The following is a 22406-nucleotide window of genomic DNA, read 5'->3' as shown; positions in this document are numbered from 1 at the left end:
ATAAAGTACGCAAGCTTCTCTTTTGGCTTATTATTCCATAATCCATCATTCTTTATTTTATTGCCTAGTGATGACCTGCAGAGAGAATAGCCAAAACTCCCCAAGCTTCAGTTCCATAATCTCTGCAAATAAAACAAGGGTTATAGCTCGTTTGGCCGCTGCATTGGGAATACAGAGTCAGATGTTAGCTGCCCCGGGCGCTTTATTCATTTACGACTCCTTGTTACAAATAAAGTGATCTCCCAGGTGTTGAGCATACACAACCTTCTTTCCAAAGGGTGGACATAAACGGCAGTCCTAAAAGTGAGTAAACAATGCCCAACCCTGGAGAAGGACAGACCAAAGGGTCCACATTTATACTTTTAATCTCTTGCTATAATTCCAGTGATGGTTATGGAGAAAATAAACTATTTTAGAATCATATTTGCATTCCATTGTGGGACTCCACTGGAGGTCAGCACCGGCCATATTTGGATGGTAATTGTGGCAATTTTCTTAGCCTTGCCTGTGTTTTATCCTTTACTTATGGGCAAAGAGGGGCTCACACAGAGCAGGGTCACAGAGTTCCTCCACACCATGTCCTAAGCTAGGGACTTTGATGTATCCTTACTCAGCCTTTACTCCCTGTCACCACCAGAGATCCCCACTAGCCATGAACAATGGAGACTGAAGCTCTGTGGAAAGCTGTCGGGCTAGTGAGAGGCATTAGACCACCATATGAAACCATGTCATCCGTGTGTAAGGTGTTCTTCTGCATCCCACGTAACTGTGCTGTCACCCAGCATCTTGATTTAATCCCTCCTCCAGTATCTTCTCTGACTGTGTAGAGACCATCTGCTTCTCCACACTCTTTGGTGGTATGTGCCAGGTCCTTGTTGTGTTAGCTTCTTAGTCGTGTTGGGTGCAAGTTTTCAGTTGTTGGGGTTGTTTAGGTCAGGATGGGGTGGGGGTACATCCTTTGGGTACCCATTTGGATCATGACCAAGTCTAAAGTGGGCAGCATGTTCTGCATGTTTGGATCCTGTACTGTACAGAGGAGAAGTCGTGAGGTGAGCGCAGGCATGGGTGCATGGGTTTCTCTCTGCACCTTACAATTAAGTCATCACTGTCTAATTTCTTCCTAGACTGCATCCTAGAACCGCAAGCTAAAGCAAACCTGGGATCCCCTAAACTGCTTTTTGTCATCGTGTTTTGTCTCAGCGGCAGAATGAGACTCTGATAGTCCTGCACATTGCTTGAAGAACTGTTTACTGTATGGTTCACTGCCTTAGCAGAGGAAAATACACCTTTAGTGTGCTTGATTATTACCATAGAACATGTGGCCTCTCTCCATCCCTAAAAACTAGTACAGTATACATGTCACCTGGCACTTTGACAGAGGACACAAATGGCTGGAAGGCCCATTCTCAGAATGTGCACACACGAGAGTCACTCATCCTTGCCATGTGCCTGTTGATTAAAGAAAATGCACATCTGAGAGGCTGAGACACAGCCAATGTGGTGTCTCCGTGCCCCTATAGAAGACACAAAGACAGAATTGGACAGATACCATGTTGTTTCCTATAGTGTATTTAATCTATGTCTATGTTAGCCAAAGATCAATGCAAGGCTTGTAATTTAGGAACTATCTAATGAAGTTTTCTTTATATCACTTCATCATATACATAAAGCTGAAAATCAATCAGTTTATAGAATGATTAGTTTTGTGACAAATTAGATTTTGTTGTTGTTGTTGTTGTTAAAACTTGATATGAGCATTTCTTTGGTTAGGTCTAATTGCTATTCATTGAGAAATAGAAATCCAACCTAAATTCTTTTTTTGTTTGTTTTTGTTTTTTAGATTTATTTAATTTATATAAGCACACTGTAGCTGTCTTCAGTCATACCAGAGGAGAGCATCGGATCCCATTACAAATGGTTATGAGCCACCATGTGGTTTCTGGGAATTGAACTCAGGTCCTTTGGAAGAGCAGTCAGTGCCCTTAACAGCAGAGCCATCTCTCCAGTCCCTCAACCTAAATTCTTTCCAATGATCTTTTTGTTTGTTTGGGTTGTTGTTGTTGTTGTTGTTTTGAAGCAAGGTTTGTCTGTGAGACAGGCTCTCCTCCAACTCACAGAGATCTCTCTGCCTTTGCCTCCATAGGTAAGAGATGGTTCAGCTATTAAAAGCTAGACTCACAACAACAACAACAACAACAATAACAACAACAACAAAATAGAATGGTTTTTAAAACAGCTACCTTTTGTTTAGTTTCCTATAATTCTTTCAAATTAAAAAATATGTAGAATTATCACCAATTAGTTAATAACTTCAATTTTTTGTTTATTTGAGTTAGTGCCTTTTAAAATGGTAATATTCTTGCATAAAAGTTTTAAAGCAATGAATGTCCAAAGAAAACAACAAAAGAAATTAAACAAAACCAACCGCTGCTAACAAAGCATAAGACTGCAGTAAGTGCCAAGAGATGACACCATTCTAGACTATAATAAAATTTGGAGATTCAGAAGAGACAAAAAAAACCCAAAATAAAGCAAAACAGAAAAAAAAAAAAAAAAACAAAACAAAAAATAATAATAATAAAAAAAAAAACCCCAAACCAACCAAACAAACAAAAACCCCAAACATAGGGAACATAGGGGCAACAGTGACAAGTGGTTTAGTGTTCACTTTTGAGGTGTGGATGCTTGCGAGTTGTCCACAGTGAGGAAGGACAGGCCTCTGCTGATGTATAAACTCACTTTGATTCAGACTCTGACCACAGGTCGAGGATAATGGTTCCCCAGTTGCTCCTCCAGAAATGATTTAGAGCCGCCAAACTCACAAATGGAAAACACACACATACACTTGTACATACAAGTCCCCTGAGCACCAGTTTATCCCTGCACATGTCATTAGATACAGCCTCAAAGCCTCTTGGGAAAAAATTACACTGCTTTTTATTTCATACAAAGAGCGTACTTTAACCAGGGCCATAAGAGGGCAAACAGCCTGCCTGGGGAGAAACACCTGTGCATGCCAGGTCTCTACAGCTCCATCCCACCTACAGGCAGGCTCATCTTCTACTGAGGTCAAGGCCCGAGACAGGCTTCCCCTTTTCCTGTATAGACATGGGGTGAGTTGCTTGTGGAGTCTTCATTAGCCCCACAGACCCGTGGCTGCGTCAATTGTTTTTGTTAAGCAACAAAATTCTCTATTCTGCCTTAAGACCAAGTCATTCATTTTATGAATGCTTATTAAAGCCCTTATTTGACGTTTGCACTGGCAAAATTATAGACCGCGGACAGACATCACTTTATACCCACACTCTCCGCGGTGAAGAGCTTGTCTCCAGTTTCCTCATTTACTTTTTCTTTGTGGGGCAGACAGCATACTCCTCAAATGCCACTTGCTTTGTCTCTGTGCCTCTGCCAGTTCCACAGAATGACACCAGGAACCTGGGATCCAGGAAGGCCGATTTCTAGCTTCTTCCTTTCTATCCCTGTGCATTTCCGGTTTTCCCTCCCATTTCCTCCTCCTCCTGTGGACTTCCTGCTTGCTTTCTTTTTCAGTTAGACTCACCTCCACCTGGCAATTGCAGTTCGTCCAGTAACTGAAGATAATCCTGGATTGCACTTTTCCTCAGGCACCTGATGCACATTGCTGCTCCTGAATTCTAGCAGCAACCAGCCAGCGCCTTATACTCAAAGTTTTGAGGGCAGTTTCTGAATTTTAATAATGCAAAATCGCCCTCAGTTCCCCCCAGCTTTCACCACTGCTTCCGGGTCTTCGATGGTGATATCAGAGTCTCTTGAGCGAAACTTCCCGATACCAGTGAAGTTTCAGAAAGCAAAGTTGTGTGAACTAAACAGATGCAACCAGCTCCCCTGCTCAGAGCCCACTGCCAGGGCCTCTGAAGAGCTTCTTTTCACTGACTCTGCTCGGGGCTTGGGTTTGCGCAACACTATCCCTTCACCATAAGTTTGTGCACCCTTATTCCTAAAACAGTCCCACAAACAAATCATCTCTCAAAGTCCATGATTACAGTGGCCATGCTCATTTGTCCTTTGGGATGGTTTCAGAGAGATCTTGGTCATGAAGGATCCTCTGGCTATACTGAGCTTGAACATGAGAGCACTGTGACCCCAGGATCATTATAGAAACCATTGCTCTAATTAGTCTGACCACGGTAAGAAAGCATGTGATTGCTGGCCTTGGTGGGACCAGGAGAGGGACTGCTTCATCGCAAAGGGACTTTAGAATCTCCACAGAGTATGAATAGGGAAGCCCTGTCATTGTACCCTCCCTGCCTGCTACCTGGTGTTTGCTCCAGACCAAGTCTCCAATTGCTTTACAGTCAAGGTCTCTGCAAAAGAGTCTAGCACTTAAGTCAGTTGTCTTTTAATAAAAATATAATATCACACGACATTATAATAAACAGAGCCCTGTACGAAAGATGTTCATAGCCTCATCCTTGACTGCCTAAGCCCCACCATGGCTTAGAATGATGGCAATGCACACTACTACTTAGGATCTCAAACACTGAGGTAAGAATAATAAAACATATATTACTATAAATATAGACTTATAGTTAAGCCTATCTAATGCTCTATTATTTTGCATCTCATGTTAAGTATAAAGAAAATATCTTATGTATTGTAAGGATGCATGGCCTGTCAACGAGCATATGGTCTATGGCTTAGGCAGGAAATAGAGGTGGGACATTTGGAAGGAGAAAGAATTCTGGGATAGAGCCAGGCATAAGATTCACTGAGAAGATGAAGTTTTAAGTTATATCTAGTCATAGAAGAGCCTAGCTATACAGCCAAGGTATTTGTAAATATATTTTGAGTCCTAGTCTTATTTCTGGGAGCCCAGAGATGTGAAGTAGAAACCAACTTAACATCAACAGTTAGGCCTCTAGGAAAACTCATAATCTCATGTAAAACACAAAAGGTTACATGTTACTCATGTAACATGACTTTGATCTACTTCTGGCAATGTTGCATTTATTTCAATTTAAGGGTGCAATAGAGGCACACATATCTTGAAGGCAACCAACATCTCTTTTATTGAAGTTAAGTCCCCCCATCCCCAAAAGAAGAAAGCCATGCCTGGTACTGGAAACCTTGCTAGCTACTCAAAGCTATGGGTCTCATGGTTTTTAGAGAATAATTTACAACCACCAAATTACAAAACCAACATAATCCTTAACAATCATCTATCAATATTTGTCTATATAACCACAGATAATCATTAAAAAAAAAACTTCTCTTTGCAACAGATGGAGACCCCTACAGGAAACCACAACCATTCAAAATGGAGAGTTGCGGAGTCTAGTCCCAAATGACCTCATCTGCAAAACACTCCCACATCCAAGTCTCAGGGAACACTAATGAAGAAGGAGCAGAAAAAGTATAAGTCACAAAATGGGAGTTTGCTGTAAGATCATGTTTCCTACACCCATAAAGTTCCATCAACATGACCGGCCAAACATGAACAATAATGACACCCATTGACAGATGGACACACCAAAGTGGATGGGGAAAGCCCATGAAGCCTCAGCTCTGCACAAAGCAGTACAGGCAACTGAGGAGAGCAGAGAGTAGGAGAGGTGGACTTCCCAAGGAAAGAGTCCACCAAATGCCTGTCAGTCCTGAAAAACATGTATGCGAGTAATATTATATAGACTGCACACTGCACAGGTTATAGTTAGAAAAATATATATATATGCATGCATATATATATATATACATTCATATATTTACATATATGCATGCAATTAGTGGAAAAGGGGGCTATGAATTTGAAAGAGAGCAAGAGGACTATACAGGAAGGTGTAAAGGAAGAAAGGGGTAGGGAGAAATGTAAATTATAATCCTAAAAGCAAACAAAATGTAAATTACAATCTCCAAAGCAAAGTCAAACTTTTTCTTACATTGTATCTGTTTGTATGTAAGCATTAGATGTTTCTGAAACCACCCACTATTTTCTCACAATTGTCTTACAAACTTCCTCATTATAACCCACTTTGAGCAGGGCCCCACCAGGCCTCCCAAGATGAAGTAGGTATCTGCGGATGCTGTTGCCAGACAATGTTTCAGAACATGTATCCTCTCTGTTGTCTCTCCTCCATGCTGATTCCTTGCATTCTACTCCTGCTTTCTCATTTTCCTGGTCCAAGAACATTTTTCCATCAGTTGAAAGTTTGGCAGAACTTCAGCATTTTCTAGGATTTATTGGCTGCTGTAGAAAAGTCTCTCAATGGCTGGAGTTTCCAGGGAATTCCTGGAGCTTGTGGCTGGAAATACAACTGAGTACAATTCAAACCAGTCCCCCAAGCTGCTCTCCAAATGTGTGAGGGGACTTTTAAGCACCAGGGCTCCTTATGACATTTATGGTCTTTTGAAATATTTTTGAAAGCAAGAGAATGATGTAGTTTTTAAGAGAAATGATACTTAACTCTACACTGCAATGCCAAAACAAAAAATAATGTTTTATATCAGGGGAACTAAATTTCATGCAAATATTATGCCATATGTCACTAAGAAATCATATCAACTTTTTATATAGAAGGCCAATCCAAATACAAAACTAGCTGAAATCTTCTAAGAAAATCTATTCTTGCCATATCCAACAAGATGGATTTCTAAACTCTTGTGGAAGTACTGGCTCTTACAGCTTCTAGAGTAGTTTTATCAAAACTTCCAGTTTTGATAAACTCTACGGACTTCAAAGCAGAATTTGGAGTGTTTAGCATTAGTTGTAGAAAGATATCAGCTGGAATGGATTATAAAACAATTTTTTATCTTTATGTGTACACCAAAATAAATGTATGGCATATTCAGTCTCCTTCTATCTCCCTCATACTCCCCTTCCCCTTCCCTTCTACTCTCCCCCCTCTTCTCTCCACTGCCCCTCCTCCCTTCCTTTCTTCTCCCCCCTCACTCTTCTTTTCCCTCCCCCTCCCCTTCCCTCTCATTTTCCCTTGCCATCCTTTCCCCCCTTCTATTCCCAGTCCCCTTTCTCCTCCCCTTCCCCTTCCCTTCGCTCTTCCCTCCCCTTCCCCCCCCTCTCAATTTCTCTTTCCATCTCTCTTTAGATAGTGGAGTTTGACAAGTTTGGATGTAGGGTGTGCTAGGTACCTGAAACATATTCTGACACTGTACTATATCCCAGACCTAATATCTCTGTTTTTAAGTTTGGAAAAGCAATAATTTATTATAAGAAAAATAATTTTAGTTAGTAAATAACAACCTGAGGTTACAAGATGAGAGCAGAGCTACTCTTGCATGATTCATAGGATAGTCCAAACAAAAAAAGCCTGGCACCTCTAGCACGGTCATGAACTAGGAAGGTGGCAGACCTTAGAGGAGACGCTATTACTGTGCTAAGTACACACAGCAGTAAACCAATTCCTAATGTCTTATTATGTTATGTCTACATACATGTATATGTTGGTGCATTTCTCAACTTCAGTGGAGAAGGGTGTGTTTACAGTAGATGACGAGCAACAGATCAATAGACACATCTGGTCAATGAGCAGAGAGTGAGAGGCTGCAGAGTGCGCACCCCTGAGGGGAGAATCCACATCAGGCTCCCTTCTCCTAATCCCAGGGGTCATCACAGAAGAGGGGGCTGCAAATCGTGATACCCAATGGCAGTGAATGACTTTAGCCAGTGAAGAAATAATAATAAGTGTAGAAATCTTATTCTCTCGACACAGCCGGTTAGGTACACACAGGTGCTGACAGAAGCCAGGGGCTGGAGACCAGGGAAAGGGGCAAACTGAGTGAAGAGTTTTGGGAGGGTTGATATTTCTAGGTCTGGTTAGAGTTGTGGTGTCAGCCGTATAATTCTGATTGCATTAAAGCACCCTGCACTGCACATTTTTTAAGTGGGAAGACTCTGAGTGTATACATACATACTGAGGTTATGTATGTATATACAATAAGATCTTAAATCAAGGAGGTAGTATTTGTCTCTGTCTTAGTAGGTTACACAGACATGGACACATGGACACATACATTCTCTTAGTAATTATTACTCTTACTATTGCATTTCCAGTGTTACTCCTTGCCCAGGAAGTTTGCTTACTAAACACTTCAAAATGCCTCTTATACTGTCAGTGTACCAGAAGATGCCTACTGAGTGTCACATATGAGGACAGCATACATATGATGCCCTTTGATAGAAAATGTTATGTAGCAGATACCTTTGTAAAGAAGATATGTTTATTTAGCAAAACATACTTCTAATCAAAATACTTAGAGACAGAACCAAGATGACTAGAAATGATTTTAGCACTTGGAGAACTTATCCAGTGTAATTTTAAGTTTAATATGTAAACGTCTATCTCTCGAGGCTCCGAGATGGCGCTATTGCAGGACTCCATAGTTCAGCAGTGTTAGCAGCTGCCCCACGTACATGCTTGCCTTGTCTCTACCTCTAGCCATAACCACCAAACTACATGGGACGGGAGCTTGGACGTGGCTTTTGGATATTGCCCTCTTCCTACCAGGATGAGATGAATTCTCCTCACGTCCACACTTCCTGCCTTCTGACCTGTGGGGGAGTCACCGGTCCCCTTCTCTTTTCCACCAGACACCAAGCATCCCCTGGGATGCAGAGTGCGTAAGCTGCAGAGTCATCATTCATTCATTCATTCATTCATTACCGGAACCATTCTAGATTGCTTGTTGTTGTTATGATAAAACATGGAGTAAGATCAACTCGGCAGGGAAGGGTTTGTTTCAGCTTTCACATTCAGGCTGCAGCCTGACCCCAAGGGCGATCAATATGGAAACTCAAGTAGGAGTGCAAGAAGTCATGGGGGAATGCTGTTCCCTGGCTTGCTCAGGAACTCGTCTTCAGCTCTCTCCTACACAGCCCAGGCCCATCTGCCTAGGGGTGGTGCCACCCACAGTGGGCTGGGCCCTCCCATATCAATCACCAATCAAAATAGTCTCTCACAGACACGGTCATAAGCCAACTCAATGGAAGCAATTTATTTACCTGATGTTTTCTTGTCCCAGGACCCCTTGCTCTGATTGCAACTTCTAAAGAACTGCTCCTGTTAGTAGTTCATCTGGTGAGTATATTTTCATCCTTTCTCTGGTGAGTATGTATTTATTACCAACAGGACAACAGTATCAATGACCTTTCTGAGTGATAGTCATTCCCATGAGGACTGTGAGGAGAATCTTGTTCAAACCCAGAAGCTGGAGGCAGTTGGGGTAGTGGATCTACACACACACACACACACACACACACACACACATACACAAACACTCACACACATACACACACATACACACACACTCACACAAACACATACACACACACTCACACACATACACACACATACACACACACTCACACACATACACACACACACACACACACACACACATGAAAATAATGTTTTCTTACAGCTATATACCGTTTTCTATAGTTGAAGGGTAAACATGCTACATTCTTAAGCAGTGTGTGTGTGTGTGTGTGTGTGTTTTTAATGAAAAGTAATATTTTTATCCTCCCTGTTATAAGCAGGAGGCACACATCATTTCCTACTAGACAAGATATCGTCTTCATTATATCTCCTGGGCTCAGCCAAAGTGTGGATGATAATGAAGAAGGGTTATGGCCTGTGAGCACTAGACATAAATCCTTTAAATAACTAAGCACTTAAGGCTGCCTTTCCAGAAAAGGCCTCCAGATACCACTGGAGCACAATTAGCGCCATCTCTGCAAGACTGGCTGTGTGCAGGAATCAGACTGTCCATGGAAAGGACGTCTTTGGCTGTCGCAGGCTCAGAATTTCCCCAGTAGAACTTGACAGGCCTGTGTAAAACCACAGAGACAATCTATGTTTGCACAAAGAAATCTAAAGCCTGACCTCATCATCCAACCAACAGCAGCTTCTCCTCTTACCCCACACAATCCCCTGTCTCAGGTCTCTTTGAGAGGCCAATCAGAGTTTATCGCTCCTCTCCCTGCTCACTGTGGGCGCACATCACGAGCCCTGGCTCTACAACAAAAAACCAGCATGAGGTTCTTCTCTCTCCGCGCTCCCATCCGAGAGCAGCATGAATGGCGTCAGTAGGAAAGCCCTGTGCAAACCTCAGCTCCAACCGTCAGCATTTCACAAAAACAGCACTTGTCTGGCATCAGGGAGGACCCAGTTCTATCCTCAGAATAAAGAGCAAATAAAACTAGAGAGTTCATCTGAGGGCTGAGATGGACCACCGACTCCAGTTAAACATGAGAGTGGATATGCCAATGGATATGAAAGGAGTTGTCATTCAGTGTTCACAGACTTGAAAGACAGAGGAACCACAATCAGGAACACACAACAGACTTAACAATTTGCCTTAGTTGGGGTTTCTATTGCTGTGACAAAAGAACGTGACCAAAAGGAAGATGTGGAGGAAAGAGTTTGTTTGGTTTATGCTTCTAGCTTGCAGTCCCTCAACAAGGGAAGTCAGGACAGGAACTCAACAAGGGCAGGAACCTGAAGACAGAAGCTGAAGCAGTAGTCATGGAGGGCGCTGCTTGCTGGCTTGCTCTCTGTGGCTTGGTCAGCCTGCTTTACAGAAGCCAGTCCAAGGATGGCACTGCCGGCTATGGACTGGGCCTTCCCCCATCAATCGCTAATTAAGAACACGCTCTACAGCTGAATCTTATGGGGGCATTTTCTAAATGTCCCCCATAACTCTAGCTTGTGTAAAGCAGACATAAAACAAGCCAGCACACAGCTTCCTGGGGACCAGCTCCATGTTTGTATTGTCTAAAGATGGAGGACTTTGTGGTTTTGTTTACTTTGTCCTTTACAACATCACACAGCTCTGATCCTTTTGCTAGGAGAGAAAGAAACGTTGCACTGTGTGCATTTAGCAGGTCAGGAGAAGAGCGCATTCTCATAGTCTTAGGACCCCGTTTATTGCCCAGAGAAGCCTTCTGGTGTACTTTTATCACGTCTCTATCTTCCATCAAAGCACATTTACAACTCTTGCTGTTAACTCACATCGAGTTCAAAGAGAGTCAAAAATCTCAAACTATTCCCAGCTATTCATAGACAGACTCCATAGAATAACTCAGCGTCCTGGAAGAGCTCTGTTGCTGGGAACCTCTAGGTTACCAGTGGGTCTTCATCTCCAGTGCTAACTGGAAGTACCTTCCCTATTCTATATGGCTAAACCCACTGGTGACTAAACTTAGAAGGCCATGCCTTACAGATACTTTCTTTTCTAGATTACATCCTTTGAGAACAAAGCCAAGGATATCTTAGTGTTTTGGGTAATACCTGAGATGTTTGGATCTTTATTTACAGATGACTTATTTTTCTTGGTAATGTGGAATAAATCATGCATGTTTCCTCATGCTTATCAAGAATGCTAAGTAACCACCACACTAGCTCAGGCAACTCCTTACTTCTACTCTCCAACCAAAAGTCTTTCACAAAGGAAGCAAGCATGGTAACAGTCAGATCAAATTCTACCAAAGACAGACTATTAACATTTCAAAAGCATTCAAAAGCATTTGCATGTGCTTAAGCAGTATAAGGAGTTAGCTATGAACACGTGAACACAGTCTTTCTGCATATACTGTTCTCATACATATACACAGATTTTTTTTATGAGATAGAAGAATTTAATTCTACCTTCCCAAAGAAGATATTCAGAATAAGACTAAATAGAAGCCCTTTTTTTTCAGAGATGTGCAATCAATGCCAAAATCTTTTGTTTAAATCAATATTTTGGATATATATATATCCAAAATATATATTCCCTATATATTCCACTTTATTCATCCATCTCTAATAGTACTTCTTGTAAAATATGAAATTAATCTTAAGAAAATCCATCCAGATTTCTGCCTGTGTAACTCTAACGAATAATGGTGGAGAAGGTTAATATTGATTCTCAACTAGACAGGATTAAGGGTTGCCATGGAAACATGCCTCTGGCCACACTTGAGACAGACCGCTCAGATGAGGTTTGCTGGGGAGGGAGGACTCATTCTAAATTTGGGTGGCACTAGTCCATGGGCAGGAGACTCAGACTACACAAAAAGGAGAAAGCAAGCTGAGTACTACAGGGATCCATCTCCCCCAACTTCCTGATTGAGGTGTGATGTCACCAGCTACCACTAACTCTATGACTTCTCTGATATCATGCCAGGCACTGACAAAGGTGGGGCAAAATAAACTACCTTTGTTAAAGCAACTTTTGTGAGGACCTCTTGTCACACCAAGAAGACAAAAGACAGTTGGGCCACATGGTCTGTATTCTGAACTCCCTGAAGCTGGGAGCAGTATCTGTTTAGATACCCAGTGATCAGAAAGCACCTAGAAAGACTCCCAGTTGGAGACGATCAGCATGGCCTCTGCATGGATGAATTCCCTGATGTATAAGCACACAGTCATTGTCAAGATGGCAGACACAACATTCTAATAGTTGCACACATCCCATCAAATAGCCAAGACAACTAAACCGTCAGCATTTAACATTAACACATAACTGGTTCTAAACAATGACAGTTTCTCCAGTTTCCACTATGGGCCCATACACAAAATTAACAATTTAAAAAAATCATCAATGTATTCAGACCTGACCACAATTTCTCATGTGTGTTTCTTTGAAAAACAAGTATTCTTACAGTCTTTTTTTTTAAGAACCCCAAAACAGTGGGTGCAAATACCATTTCTATTGACCCAAGAATAGATCACAGAATATTTTAGCGAGCTACTTGGCAATTTTCACCTGCTGTTACAGATCACAGAAATGTCTACGGCTGTAACAGAACAGGTGAAATTGTTCTCTGGAAACCTGGTTCTGCCTCCCCCACATTAGCATCTCACGGCCTATGGAGAGCTAGTGCTGTCTGTACTCACCAAACCTTGGCAGGTAGAAAGGGCCACTGAGGAATTCTCCTGGGACCTTAAGGATCCTTGATAAAAGCAGTTCTCCTCTGGCGAAAACGTCTGTACTGACTTGGTGCCTCCCTTCCCCAGAGTTTGCACCATGAATCCAGGAGCCATCAAATTGCTGGCCGCTCTCAGGTCTAGGTGGAGGTCATGCCTGGGGCCCTTCAGCCTTAGGTGCAGGGCATCTCCTCCTGGCTGGGCCACGGCTCTGCGCCGCCTCCGCTGGTGGTGCATGATGTCATGGGATACATAATCCCCCCTGTGGTCGACCTCATAGGCAGACACCAGGTCATACTCTGAAATCAAGAGAGAAGACGCTGAGTAATGTCAGGGTTCTGCGAAGAATCTCACAGTGCCTACACTTGACAGCGGCTCCATGAGTAAACAATGGACTGTAATCCTGAAGGAGCAGCTCTCCTTTGATGTGGTATATTTTTCTCCTCGTTTATGAGTAGTAGAATTTGCTGCGTCAGGAATAAAGTGTTATGGCAGCAGAGATTTATCTGAAGGGTGCTTCCAACATTTCCTCCTTCAGCTCTGTTATTTATCTCTCCACGTGAATTTGAGACTGGTTGGATGTTGAAATTACCCCCTCCTCTCTTACTGGCTGGAAATGAAAAGGTGCTCTTGTGTTTTACAAAGACTGTGAAGCATTCTTTTCTTCATACACTTTATGTTTTGTATAAAAACCTTCACTGAACTGACAAAAAAAAAATGTTGGCCGAATGTGCTGTAATTAAAATAACATAAACAAAAAACGATGATGGTCACTCTTGCTATTTATTTAATTCTGAAACCATTGAACACGCAGGAGGAAATGCAGACTAGTCACATGCCGGGATTCATAGATAACTATAGAGAAAGACTCATGTGCTGCACCCCGAGTCACACACCGGGATTCATAGATCACTATAGAGAAAGGCCCATGTGCTGCACCTCTGAGTCACCGTGGAACTGTCTGTGGCCTGGTCTCCCTTTTATCCAGCTGGGTTCTTGTGACATCACTGGGAGCACATCCCTGGGTCAGGTCTTACCATTATATTCTCTGGTGTCTTGGTCTGAAGAGGATTCAACTAAAACAACTTATAAAAAGTAAAGGAAGCCCCCAGACTCTGTCAGACTTACACGGCTGAGACTACAGCATCTTCTAGGACTGCACCCAAAGTCACAGAAAGTCCACAGAAAGCCACAGAAAGTCACAGAAAGTCACAGAAAGTCCACAGAAAGCAGAGAGGGTTACAGAGCTGGGTGATATCTGACCCTATGCATATTGGAAATGGCCCCGGCCATTCTGAGAAATCATGTATTAATTTTTAAAGACAATAAGCAGGTCTTTCCCTACTCATCACCAATAATATCTTCTCTGTGTCCACAATCCAGGGATGGCTCTTTCCAGGAGGTAGGCACCAAGGGCGGGGCTTCTAGATCAGGGTCACAGCTGACTGCTCAGACATGTTATCAGCTGGGACCTGTGGCCAAGGTAGCTTTGTGGAGGCCAAGGTTAAATATTTTTTTTTTTTAAGTTTCAGATTAGCTAGCTTAGTTTAAGTCTTTGAAATATGTAATTAAGCATGGCGTATGTCCAATTATATATGAAAGTTGGCTGGGTTTTGTGCCTGTATTTTTTCCCCCTAATTGCTAAACACAACAGGCCAGCATGGTGTCAGGCCTTTCTCTGAACTTACAGTGAGGTAAGATGCAAGCCCATCTTTGCAAAGCCCATCACTTCAAACAGGGGGAATAGAGGGATCTAGCCCAACAATTCAGCAGGTCATCCTCCAGATAGGAAACACAGACATCTGGAGTTTTATCCACTCCAACATTCTAAACACACGTTTCCTCTATGGATTATCAATAGTCTCTTAAGAGGTAGCTCTACTAGATGTTTGATAACCAGGGTTCTGCTTCTGATTCAACATGAGTGGATACACTTTTCAGACTCTTGTATTGTGATGGTTTGTATATGATTGGCCCAGGGAGTGACCCTATTTGGAGGTGTGGCCTTGTTGGAGTATGTGTGTCACTGTGGGTATCAGCTTAAGACCCTCACCCTAGTTGCCTGGAAGTCAGTCTTCTACTAACAGCCTTTAGATGAAGATGTAGAACTCTCAGCTCCTCCTGCATTATATCTGCCTGGATGCTGCCCTGTTTCTGCCTTGGTGACAATGGACTGAACCCCTGAGCCTGTAAGCCAATCCCAATTAAATGTTGTCTTTTATAAAACTTACATTGGTCATGGTGTCTGTTCCCAGCAGTAAAACCCTAACTAAGACATGTATAAAGTATGACTTGGTTATAGGTGAGTAAAATCCAGGTAATTATCACCAGTTAATTTTGAGTGGGCAGAGGCACTTGTCTGTGTGCTGCTATTCTCTTCTGACAAGCAATAGACAGGTACAACAGAAGCACAGACAGCAGCAACTGACATGCCACAAAAGCCATGTGGTTGGGTTTAGGAGAGTCATGAAGGTTGAAGGTCAGAGGCAGGGACTCCGAATGGATTCTCTCCTGCTGACAACTATGGCAAGGTGAGGACTGGAGGGCACCAAGACTTTGGCTATGGTGCCTGCCACATTTCAGAGCATGGCGCCAGGGCTTCTGCTACTGAGACTTCCTTTTTCTTCTAGTCCAAAGCTTTGAAATGTGTCATCCTCCACTTCCAAGCCTAATCTATACATCTAGGCCTACCATACAAGTGGAAACAGCTGGCTGGCTAGGCGGCAAATAGGGAGGCAGCAGGCTCTGCAGGCGACCAAGCAGGCTCTGACAGGCACCTGCACCAGAGCCCTTGATTTTGCTTTGGTGGGGTAAGACACTCTGGTTTCTGTAACATTTTGTGTAGGATTATGGAGGATCAGACAACCTGGTATATGGTGAAGGGGGCAGGGAAGCACAGCAGGACTCAGCAAGTCTGAAGAGAGAATGTAGGTGTATCCATTGTCCACTGGTGGTTTGCAGTTCACCAAAGCACTTTCTCTCATGTGACACCGCCACTGCTCTCTGCTCTGTGGGGCAGGCAGGTTTTCTGGGCTATCATGAGCTAGAACATCTGAATCCCCATTGGATTCCGTATTACTTCTGGCTACTTCCCTTCCCCTCCTTCAGAGGTAATGGAAAAAAGACAAGAGGCACAAGTCATTGTTGTTAGCCTAATTAGTGAGCTTCGTTGTACATAGATGATTACAGCCATTTCATCCAGCCAGAACAATTCTGGATATGTACTCAGATCCAGTCAGCATATACAGAGACATTGGACCATTTTCACAGTAGCCAAGTTATGGAATCAGCCTAGGTGTTAGTCATCATGTGAACAGATATGGAAAATGACAGGCAAGAAGACAGCAGGCATGCACGCATGCACGTGCATGTAAGTGCGCATGTGCATGCAAGTGCACATGTGCACACACACACACACACACACACACACACACAGTGGGGAAAGGGTAAAGGGCCAAGTCATTTGCTTGTAGACAAATATATGTATGCAACCATAGATCATCAAAGTAAGTAAAATAAGTCCCAGAAAAACAAATATACCACTTTTCTCTTATTAGAGAGCTGATAGTGTGCACACACATGTAAAACTTACATTCATATATAATATTTGAGTTAGAAATGAGACTACCTGGATCAATAAATGAGAACAGAGGGAGGCGCAGGTGTTAAGCACCCTTAGCCTCTGAGTAATCTCTCTATCCCCCAGTTAAAAGCCTAAAGAACTTCTGAACTTTGACTTGAGATCTGGAAGCCCAAAGTTTTTAAAAAGCAAAAAATCTGTGCCATGCTCTTGGAAGAAACCATGGACGTTATTACAATGACAAATATGGAAGAAAACCATGGAGGAAACAAGAAATAAAAAGCAATAAAGAGTCATCAAAATGTAAATTGACACATTCATGCTTGATAATCCAATTTATCTCAAGATAGCTATCCATCATTGCCTCAAGGGGTGCATGCGACTCTCTTTCCTACTGCATAATTACTTCACAAATGCAGCCAAAATAGCCAGAACCCTCACAGGTCTCACTTTAGGCCAAGCCCAAAGTAGCTCAAAAGAGTTAATTAAGAAATTATCTTCTATTGTGGAGACGGGCCGTGCGCACTACGCAGATCTGAAGGTCACAGGTGACTCCCTTCTGCTCTGCCTCTTTCTCTTTTGAGAGCCAGGAAAGGGGGGGGGGGGTATCCTGTCTTCACAAAGCCAGCACCACCTGCAAGGACTCACACATTCTGTGCATGTGAGGACCAGGCAAGTAAGAGTCTCCCAGGGAACCACTGCCCTTGGGGTCCAGGACTGAGGGACCAGGCAGGAGAAGCCTGCCCGTGGCCTCAGGCACTAAGCTTGTCTTCTCTTCCTGAATCGAGTTCTGTTTATAATGTCATCATCTTGAATAACACTTCATTAGTGCAATAAACGTGTCCTGAGTGGGATGGCTGGATTGCTCAGCCTGCTCCAAGCTGAGCATGACAACCAGAATTTGATCCCTGGACTCCCCCAAGATCTCCTCCGACCTCTACAGCACCATGTACCCTACACACATAATAAATACATGTCCAAAATATCTAGAGTCCCTATGGATTTTTTTAAAAATTTTATTCTGAAAGTAGAGCAAAGTCCAAAGTTAGAGCTCGAACACCGCCTGTAGGTGGTGAGGTTTGGGAATTCGAAGACAATCAGAAGAGGGTTGGAGATGCAGGTGACAGAGGGTGGGTTTCAAACACAATCGGCTTTGCCTTGCAGCGTCTAAACCACTGTACTGCTTGCATCTGGCGCCCTCCAGTGGCACTCTATGGTCGAGACTCATATTCCTTCTTAACCCCTGTATCCAGTAAGAGGAATTCAGTTCTTGTAAGTTTATCGTGGAGGAAGCGATAATAAGGATTTCCGAAGTGGAGTGTCAACTCTTTAATCGTTTATATATTCGAAAATCCGCCGAGAAGATTAAACCTGGCTCGCCTCTGGTCGCCAGTTTTGCTAACAATATCAAGCTAATTCATCCCGGGAAAAGACAGGGTGAGTAAAGTCCTGCCTTTGCTGCGGACCCAGCATGGGAAGTAGAACCTCCTAGCAAGTGCTCTAGCCTGCTCTGTCAGTCAGCAGGTGTCATTGCTAGGACATCTCACGGGCAAAGCCACTTGGGAATCACTGAACCTTGCAGAAGACTCAGATTTGAGTTCGCGGTCCAAGGAGGTCCAGGACACCGCACTAACATTCCTTGGAATGTCCCCTGTGCTAGTGATATTAAAGAGGTCCCTTTTGTCTCTTCCTGTGACAGTCAAAGTGGAGAAGGCTTTTTTCAATGTGAAAGAAAGGTGAGGAGCTAGATGCTGGATGGGGACTACATTGCTTAAGATAGATTTGGTGTATACATTAATGGTGTGTTCATTGTGTTAATATATAGAGTGGTCTAGAGTCTTCCTACACTCAGAAATATCACCCCTTCTCCAATATAACACTGGCTAGCCATTTACCATTTTACTAGGAAATACAATACAGACATTGGTCGGAAGTCATTCGTGAGCGTTTCATTCACAAGGAAAAGAAAAAGCAAGATCGCATCTTCAAAGCTTTTGGCGTCCTGAGCCCCAGGAGGATTGTAGACCAGCTTAGGGAGGTTACTGGGCGCTAACCTGTGAGGAACCGAGAGCTCACACCACAGGAACTTACCTCCGGTTTCCAGCCAGTCCGACCCGGAGGATGGGGGAGGATGCTGGTCTCCCGGGCTCCCAGCCGCTGCAGCTGAGGGTTTCAGGGCGCACGCAGGTGTCTGCTAGGGAGAAAAAAAGAGGACACCTTAGTGAGAATGCGGGCACTCCAGAGCTCCACTGAGGGCGGACGGAATGCATTTCCAGCCACCAGAGACTCTGGGGGCCCGAGCACCACTCACCTGCTCACTGACCTGCGCCAGCAGCAGCACCCAGAGCGCAGTGCAACCACGGGGCTCCATGGCCCCCGTTTCCGAGGACTCGCAGAACTCAGCTCAGTGAGCTAGACTTGGTCACTGGATAGTCCCGCTGTTAGCAGTGTGCTAATGTGCAGAGAACCGACCCGGCCAAATCGCAGGGGTTCCAGGCAGCCACTTCACCATGCACATCAGAGTTATCACTGCAGCTTCGCTCTGCACCAGGGGGTGGAGTGGCAGTGGTAGCGGGGGCGGCAGAGCACCCGCCCCAACCTTGGGACAGCAAGGAGGAGGGTAGGGAAGGAGAGGGCAGGGCTAGGGAGGGCAAAGGAGAGGAGAGGGGAGGGGATAGAGGAGGGAGTAAAGCAGGGAGGAGGGGTACCAGGAGGAGGGTCAGGAAGGAGTGACAGGGAGAGGCGATGAAGCAGACCCGTGGTAAGTAGTGGGCATCAGCATCCTTCACCTATAACCCTGAGCACCTATAACCCAGCAGGAGGGTGTTTTGTCCACCTACTTGAGAACCTGGGGGTAGAAACAAGGGCAGGACACAGTAGTATCTAGCTATCCACCCCTCTGCTTTTGTGAAAAACTGTCCTAGTGTGTTAATCCAAAATCCTTTGCCACCTTCCACTGCTGCAACTCTGTGGGACTTCTCACTTAAGATTGAGGCAAGATTGAGCAGCACAGGCCCTGCAGGCATTCAGTTGTAACCAGTCCTCCCCTGGTTACAGCCCTGTTGCCATCCGCTTTCCCTTCTAATATAGGGGAAAGTGGATCTGCTTATGAATGAAAGTGAGCCCTTAGTAGCCCTGGGGCATGTGAAGCAAAGGGGTGAGTGGAGGCTGGGCAGGGCGGAGCAGGGCTGGGCAGGGCAGGGCTGTAAGGAAGCTGTCTTTCTTTCCCAAGCCTCTAGTTTTGAATTGGCCAGCAGTGGCTGATTTCAGGTCACCCTAGCTTCTGGCTGTCCTGCTGGGAGAGCAGGGGGTGAGATCACTGGGTTCCCAGGGCATCCTATTAGGAAGTCTAGGAGCCCCAGCCTAGACCAGGTTCATCCAAGACAACCAATGAGTGTTCTCACTCCAGGCCTGTGCCCTGGACCATCATGACCTGTGCATGTTTTTTGAGTCTGAGTGTCTTTTGTGACCAACAATGACTGAGAGTGTCTGCCGTGGTGTGGGCACAGGTACATACAGGGGTAGGAGAGCAGATAGAGAGAGAGTCCGTGCGCCTTAGTTAGGGTTTTACTGCTGTGAACAGACACCATGACCAAGGCAACTTTTAAAAGGACAACATTTAATTGGGACTGGCTTACAGGTTCAGAGTTTCAGTCCATCATCATCTAGGTAGGAGCATGGCAACATCCAGGCAGGCATGATGCAGGAGGAACAGAGAGTTCTACATCTTCATCTGAAGGCTGCTAGCAGAATGCTACCTTCCAGGCAGCTCAATGAGGATCTTAAAGCCCATGCCTGCAGTGACACACCTACTTCAGCCATACCTTCTAATAATGCCAATCCCTGGGCCTAGCATATACAAACCACACATACACACACACACACACACACACACACACACACACCGGGGGGGAGGGGGGGGAGAGAGAGAGAGAGAGAGAGAGAGAGAGAGAGAGAAAGGAAGAAGGAGGGAGAGGAGGAGGGGGAGGAGGGGAAGGGAGGGAGAGGGAGGGAGGGGGAAGGAGAGACTGAATTTGAATTAGGGCTCCCTGAATGAGTATGGGGAGGTTAGCTACTGAAACATGGGCAATGTACCAGTGGTTATGTCACTGAGAAAGATGGCTCTCTCTTTCCTGCAACCTTTAACTATCTGTCATCCCTACAGGGCTTGTCTGTGATGGAACTTTGATGGGACCAGTCTTACAAAGGTTTCACACAAGCAGCCACAGTTGCTATGACTTTACCATATCAATCTGCCAGCAAGAATTAGTCACCGGTCCAGTAGTGGTGTGGCTGCTCTGGGGATAGCCACTTGCTTTCTTGTCAGATTTTAGACCCATAGCACCCAGATATAGACCTGGTGCTATAAACCTGATACTATAAACCTGGTCAAAGCTCAGCTGGGGATGTTAGAAGCCCTCAGAAAGAACCTATGGCTGCTAAATAGTTTCAAACTGACTTTAAAATTTTTATGTTTACTCTCATTGTCTTAGAGTTTCTGTTGCTGTGATAAAACACCACAAGGAAAATCAACTTGGAGAACAAAGGGTTTATTTCATCTTTTGGCTTGTATTCCAGCATCCACAGAAATCAGGGCAGGAACCTGGAAGTAGGAATTGGTGCAGAAGGCATGGAGGAGTGCTGTCCTATTGAGTTAATCTTCCTGGCTTGGTCAGCTTGCCAGTAAGCAGGACTGTCAGCCTGGGAGTGGTGCAGTCTACAGAGCTGGTCCTCACCTTAATCATCAATCAAGAAATGTACCTCAGGTTTGCCCATAAGCCAATCTGGTAGAGGCATTTTCTCATTTGAAATTCCCTCTTCCCAGGGGAGTCCCATTTGTATCAAGTTGAGATATAACCAGCAACCATAAAATAGTGTTGCTAACGTACATTGTAACTTTTATGCAAAGGTCTGAATCTGAGACTGACTTTAAAACACCTGCATCCTCTGTGCCTCCTCCTTCCTAGCTCACTCCTCAGAGCCCATGCTGACCAAGGTGGGCAGCACTCCAAGTTCTCCAAAACGACCCCTAGACAGAGAAGGGCTTCTTCTGGATGGGTGCAGAGCCTCATATGTTTGGTAAGTGGGTGTTCTAAGTATCCCCAGTCCTGGCCAGGGTGACATGAAGGGATCCAGACTGTCCTGTGGAGATGCCCGGGGCTTTCTTTCACAAGTTCCAACACTCACAAAGAAGGACAGATGGCTGAAATTATATATTCACTCTTACAATGTAACCTAGCACAGTCTTAATGAGACTCTTTCCACTGTGAAGAGGCAATGATGTTTACTAGGGCAGACTCTTTCCATTCCCCTTGCCTGTGCAAAGAATCCAGTCTTCATGCTAAAACCAGGCCCTAGGGACAGCACATGGCTGCCTGAGACTGAGAAGAGCAGAAGGTCAGAGGTTACAGTGCAGTAACACTCTCATCCCAGCCTCCAGGAGGAGCCTCAGGGAAGGGTGGGGGAGGGTAAGCAACAGAATATGGGTCCTCCTGAAGGGTGTGAGTGGAATTGAATGCCCCCACTTCATGGGGTTTGTCCCTACAATATTGGTGCCTGGTCTTCCGAATGTATAGAGAGAACATAAACACTAAATCAGAATGTAAATTACTATAATGTAGAAATGTCCCACTCCAATGTAAGGGCCCAAACGGTCTTCACCTTGGTGTTTCCTGAGAATCCAGGCCTTCACACATCAGGGTCCCTGTTTAGTTACATATTCTGTTACCTTTGTTTAGTGCTAGGTCAGCTTGTTGCAGCCTGGACAGAATCTGCCTTGCTGTCTGGTTTTGTGCATACAGGTGCTTTGGAACTTGGCCCATTGGTTTACAAATTGTTTATGACTGCAGTTAACTCCAGTGGCCCATGAAGGCCAGGACTTACTGTTGGTTCTTTGTCAGGGGGAACTATATGCTATGTGGATG

The 22406-nt window shown here is 44.3% G+C and overlaps 1 protein-coding gene across 1 annotated transcript in view; it reads right to left on the bottom strand.

The window, feature by feature from the left end:
- The window catches only part of Adamts16 (ADAM metallopeptidase with thrombospondin type 1 motif 16), a 125353-nt gene extending 106500 nt beyond the window's left edge, over positions 1-18853 (bottom strand). Inside the window, exons 1-3 of the mRNA XM_052159967.1 lie at positions 18794-18853; positions 18574-18676; positions 12873-13201 (exon numbers count right to left, since the gene is read on the bottom strand). Of these exons, the coding sequence (XP_052015927.1) occupies positions 12873-13201; positions 18574-18676; positions 18794-18853 (492 nt within the window). The remainder of the gene's footprint in view (positions 1-12872; positions 13202-18573; positions 18677-18793) is intronic.
- Between the last annotated feature and the right edge of the window lie 3553 nt (positions 18854-22406).

This window comes from Apodemus sylvaticus, chromosome 16 (genome assembly GCF_947179515.1).
Source record: "Apodemus sylvaticus chromosome 16, mApoSyl1.1, whole genome shotgun sequence".
Classification (NCBI taxonomy): domain Eukaryota; kingdom Metazoa; phylum Chordata; class Mammalia; order Rodentia; family Muridae; genus Apodemus; species Apodemus sylvaticus.
This window is presented reverse-complemented; position numbering and strand designations above follow the sequence as displayed.